This window comes from Musca vetustissima, unplaced genomic scaffold, assembly GCF_032173495.1.
Source record: "Musca vetustissima isolate MV318-11 ecotype Yass unplaced genomic scaffold, APGP_CSIRO_Mvet_v1 utg291168, whole genome shotgun sequence".
Taxonomy (NCBI): Eukaryota; Metazoa; Arthropoda; class Insecta; order Diptera; family Muscidae; genus Musca; species Musca vetustissima.
In genome coordinates this window covers 10,563-16,306 of record NW_026874538.1, presented here as the reverse complement: position 1 = coordinate 16,306, position 5,744 = coordinate 10,563, and the positions used below count along the sequence as shown (strand labels likewise).

General features: G+C 39.3%; 1 protein-coding gene across 1 annotated transcript; it reads right to left on the bottom strand.

Moving 5' to 3' along the window:
• Nucleotides 1-3,558: 3,558 nt before the first annotated feature.
• Nucleotides 3,559-5,166, bottom strand: LOC133334367 (uncharacterized). The gene has a single exon (XM_061542665.1). The coding sequence runs from the start codon at nucleotides 5,164-5,166 to the stop codon at nucleotides 3,559-3,561; it is 1,608 nt and encodes a 535-aa protein (XP_061398649.1).
• Between the last annotated feature and the right edge of the window lie 578 nt (nucleotides 5,167-5,744).

The following is a 5,744-nucleotide window of genomic DNA, read 5'->3' as shown; positions in this document are numbered from 1 at the left end:
CGAACTGAGGTGTGGATTTATTAAAGGGGCCAACTGAGGCGTGGATTTATTAAAGAATATTTTTCAAGGGCCAACTGAGGCGTGGATTTCAAGGGCCAACTTAGGCGTTGATTTATTAAAGAATATTTTTCAAGGGCCAACTGAGGCGTGGATTTATTAAAGAATATTTTTCAAGGGCCAACTGAGGCGTGGATTTATTAAAGAATATTTTTCAAGGGCCAACTGAGGCGTGGATTTATTAAAGAATATTTTTCAAGGGCCAACTGAGGCGTGGATTTATTAAAGAATATTTTTCAAGGGCCAACTGAGGCGTGGATTTATTAAAGAATATTTTTCAAGGGCCAACTGAGGCGTGGATTTATTAAAGAATATTTTTCAAGGGCCAACTGAGGCGTGGATTTATTAAAGAATATTTTTCAAGGGCCAACTGAGGCGTGGATTTATTAAAGAATATTTTTCAAGGGCCAACTGAGGCGTGGATTTATTAAAGAATATTTTTCAAGGGCCAACTGAGGCGTGGATTTATTAAAGAATATTTTTCAAGGGCCAACTGAGGCGTGGATTTATTAAAGAATATTTTTCAAGGGCCAACTGAGGCGTGGATTTATTAAAGAATATTTTTCAAGGGCCAACTGAGGCGTGGATTTATTAAAGAATATTTTTCAAGGGCCAACTGAGGCGTGGATTTATTAAAGAATATTTTTCAAGGGCCAACTGAGGCGTGGATTTATTAAAGAATATTTTTTCAAGGGCCAACTGAGGCGTGGATTTATTAAAGAATATTTTTCAAGGGCCAACTGAGGCGTGGATTTATTAAAGAATATTTTTCAAGGGCCAACTGAGGCGTGGATTTATTAAAGAATATTTTTCAAGGGCCAACTGAGGCGTGGATTTATTAAAGAATATTTTTCAAGGGCCAACTGAGGCGTGGATTTATTAAAGAATATTTTTCAAGGGCCAACTGAGGCGTGGATTTATTAAAGAATATTTTTCAAGGGCCAACTGAGGCATACTAGATTTAAGCTTTCATAGATTTAAGCTTTCTTTGTTAGCATGTAAGTTGTAAATAAATCACTCTCCATTAAGCAACCAAACAAACAAGAAGTGTTTCATTTTAATCAGAGCGAACGAGCAGCCAAAGTATTCAACAGGTTATGGGCCCAGGTCTACGCAGTAGCAGAACACACAATTAATAAGTGAATGCCCAGAAAAATATTAAAGTGTTGAGTGGACAGCGAAAAAAAAAATAGAAAAGACATTGTGTTAAAAGTGCGTCGAAAAGAAAAATAAATATAACAATAATGTCGTCAATACTAAATATTGAAAAATTGTCAGAGGACAATTATGAGTCCTGGAATATGCAAATGAAGAGTGTGCTGATCCACCAAGACCTGTGGGAGGTTATTTCAGAAGAAGTGGTTGCGGAGAAGAGTCAAGAGTGGAAAAAGAAAGACGAAAAGGCAATGGCGACGATTATATTAAGCATCGCGCCAGTTCAATTGTCCCACATCAAAAACTGCAAAACAGCAAAGGATGCATGGAAGTGCCTAGCAGAAATTCATCGGCCAAAAGGGCCAATAAGAAAAGTGTCGCTGTTTAAGAAATTAATAAACATGAAAATGGAAGAAACCGATGCAGTGCAACAATATATGTGCGAATTTACGCAAGTTGTGGATAGACTGGCCGAGTCAGGTATCGAACTGAATGAGGAAATTTTGGTCATAATGATCCTCGCCAGTCTTCCCAAATCATTCGAAAATTTTGTGGTGGCACTTGAGTCGAGGGACACTTTACCATCTTTATCATCGCTGAAAATAAAATTGGCTGAAGAAAATGAAAGGAGATCATCAGGTAGCAACATTGAAGAAAATCGTACACAGGCGTTTATGACCCAAAACAAAAGAATTTACAACAAAAACAACAATAGAAAATTTAACAACGCACATCAACCAAACTCCAACAACAACGCAGGTAGCAGTCAGAAAGGGTTCCGCACACACAAGAACAACAACTGTTTCAACTGCGGCGGCAGAGGCCATTTCGCTGCTCAATGCAAGAAGGCAGGGAAAAAGGGCGAGCAAGCGTACACCGTTTTGGCGTCGATCGACAACAACAACCTCAATAAAAATGTATGGTGCCTAGATAGCGGTGCTTCCTCACACTTATGCTGCGATCGAAACATGTTTACGACGTTTGAGGAGCATCATGAGCAAATCTCCCTAGCAGGCGAAAAAACCATCGAAGCAAAGGGGAAGGGGAGAGTTGCGATCAACAAGGGTGACGTTGTGCTGAATGATGTCTTATTTGTGCCGAGCCTACAGTGTAATTTTATTTCGGTAGGCAGAGTAGCGGTTGTTCATGATGTGAAATTCGGCAAGCAGAGTGCGAGAATCATAAACAAGGGGAGAATTGTGCTGACAGCGAGGAGAGCGGGTAATTTGTTTTTGTTCAGCGAACCTCATCAAAATTTGTTTCTGGCCGAAGCAACAACAAATGCAATGCAGTGGCACTACCGTTATGGTCATCTGAATGTGGACAGTTTGCGACAACTAGCAGAAGAGCAAATGGTTGAAGGTATGAATGTAAAATTTCCAAAAACTTTGAATTGTACTGTGTGTATGAAGAGTAAGTGTATAGTTAGGCCATTTACAAACACAGAGAATAGGGCGAGTGACTTATTAGAAATTGTTCATACAGACATTTGCGGACCAATAAATGTAGCATCTTTAGGGGGAGCTCGTTACATATTGACATTCATAGATGACAAATCCCGTTATGTGTTTGCTTATTTTTTGAAAGCAAAAAGTGACGCTGTATGAGTTTTATTGGCTCCTCGAGCCAGCGCAAAAAAAAAACACAAAGAGTTTTCTTAAAAAATTTAAATTGTCTCTGGGGCAACTTTATTTAACAATAAATTATAATTTAATATAATTTGTAAATTTTATGCTCCCGACGGGACAATCAATAATTATTACTATTATAAAAACCTTAATTAAATTAATTAAAACAATTGCAGCAAGGCAGAATTAATGTTGTTCGATAGATCGGTTTAATGCAGCACGGCAGAGTATAACGACAGAACTAAAAACTAATGCAAATAATAAAACATAACAAGCCGGCATTGATCTTATTTACTGTCTCTGCTTTCGCTATTACCTTTGTTACGACGTCGCTGCATTATGTTTAGTAAATAAACAATGCAGCGACAACAACAACAATAACAAAGAATAACGTAACAGAGACAGTAAACAAAGATCATTGTCCGTGCTACGTTGCCAAATTATGACCTTGAATTATTTGCATTAGAAAAAGGGAATAGGCAAAAATAGAATATTAACAAAATTAGGGATGTCAGTTGGTGACAGTTTAGGGAAGAAAATAGGGATGCCATATTAGAATGGTAATATAAAGGAAAAATAATAAATATAAATAATAAATTATTAAAGAATAAAATCGAAATAAATAAAATAGTAAATAAATAATCGTTGATTCTCCAACATTCCCCCGCACAAAGAACAACTGTTCTTGACATAGATTGGGGCAGATTTGAGAGGTGTTTTATTTGGTTTCCGAGCTAACCACGCTGTGCCTCGGCTCACAGCAACTCTTTTCAGGATCATTTGCGTAATTAAAGTTTTGTTGTTGGGGCAGAAGTGCAACTTTAGAGACAGGACGTTTATAGATTTTACCACTGCATTTCAGGGAAACAACTCGGACTTTTCCATCAGCACCGGGATGGACTTCTGTAATTCGGGCTAGTGGCCATTGACCTGGGGGAACTCGTTCGTCAAATATGATGACCAAATCGCCAACTTCAAGGTTCTTTTGGGGTTTGAGCCATTTTGGGCGAGATTGTAAACGGTTGATATATTCAGTTTTCCAGCGATTCCAAAACTGTTGATTGAGCAACTGAACTACTTTCCAGCGGGAAAGCCTATCTATATTGTGGTCTAATAGATTTTCATCTGGGACAGATAAAATTGGCTCTCCAACCAGGAAATGGGATGGAGTTAAGGCTTCACAATCTGCTGGGTCAGTTGAAATGGGGCAAAGCGGCCTGGAATTAAGACATCCTTCAATTTGAGTCAAGAGAGTGGACAATTCCTCATAGGTTAGGATTCGACTATCCATAATGCGTTTCAAATGGTGTTTTGTAGATTTTACACCCGCTTCCCAGAGACCTCCAAAGTTTGGCGAAGCGGGTGGTATAAAATGCCAATTTGTGCCACTGTTAGCGAGAAGGTTTGCTAGATCTTCCGGTAGCGATTCAATGCTTCTTCTTTGAAGTATTTTGAGTTCTTTGTTAGAGCCAACAAAGTTTGTGCCGCAGTCTGAATATAGGTCAGAGCACATGCCACGTCGTGAGGTAAATCGTCTAAATGCGGCAATAAAAGCGTCCGTAGAGAGGCTAGTAACAGCTTCAAGGTGCAGCGCTTTGGTGACCATACAGACAAAGAGGCAGATGTATCCCTTTGTCGTAACAGAATTTCTTGCTGTTGATTGTTTTATAGTTATTGGACCAGCGTAGTCAACACCACTGTGCTTAAACGGTCGAGTAGGTTGAACTCGTACCGATGGCAGGTTTCCCATTATTTGCTGAGATGACTTGGCCTTGTACTTGAAACAAGTAATACAGCTGCGTAGCACTTTTTTAGCCAGGTTGCGGGCAGAAAGTATCCAAAACCTTCGAGTAACATACGCCTGCATTTGAATAAGGCCGCCATGTAGAGTCTTCAGATGGGCATCTGTAAAGATTAAAAGAGACAATGGGTTTTGTTTCGACAAAATAATAGGATGTTTAAATTCATAATGAAACTTAGCCTTTTGTAGACGTCCTCCAACACGAAGTAGACCATCTTCGTCGAGAAATGGGCAAAGTTGAGCAATTCTGCTACTGGAATGAACGCCTTTTTCCTTTCGTAGCTGTTGAATTTCGAGTCCAAAATCCACATCTTGAGACAGAGTAATTAATTTCTGCAGCGATTTCTTCAGTTCGGAAGATCTGAGATAGCCAGACAATCGTTCCTTCGAGTCTTTCTTATATTGGAGAAAACGCAGGATATAAGCAGTGATGCGAATTAATTTCGTAAGAGAGGAATATGCCGTGAGCAATTCTGGATATTCCGAGACAGTAGATGAGTTTACTTTTAATGCAGACTTTCGCATTTCGAGACTGGTTTCGTAGGAGTTCTCTGGTTGTTTGGGCCAACTAGATGGAGCTTGAGAGAGCCATAGTGGACCTGTCCACCAAAGAGGATGAGCAACTAAGTCAGCAGATGATATACCACGGGAAGCACAGTCAGCAGGGTTATCGTTTGTAGAGACATAGCGCCATTGAGAAATATTAGAGTACCGTTGGACTTCGCTCACTCGATTTCCAACAAATACGCTCCATTTTGAAGATTCTCCTCTGAGCCAACATAAAACAGTTATACTATCTGTCCAATAAAATGTGTTTTCAATGTTTAGCTCCAGCATATTTTGAACTTTATGGACAAGTTTCGCTAGCAGTGTTGCTCCACACAATTCCAATTTTGGGACAGATAAAACCTTTAGTGGGGCAACTTTTGTTTTTGACTGTAGTAAGTTAACTACACCTTCTCCGTTCGCATTTAAAACTTTGATAAATACAGCAGCAGCGAATGCTGAGGTAGAAGCGTCACAAAACCCATGCAGTTCTACGATAGATTTTTTGGAACTGCCAACCCAGCGAGGTATTGAAACATTTTCTATCGTTTTTAGTT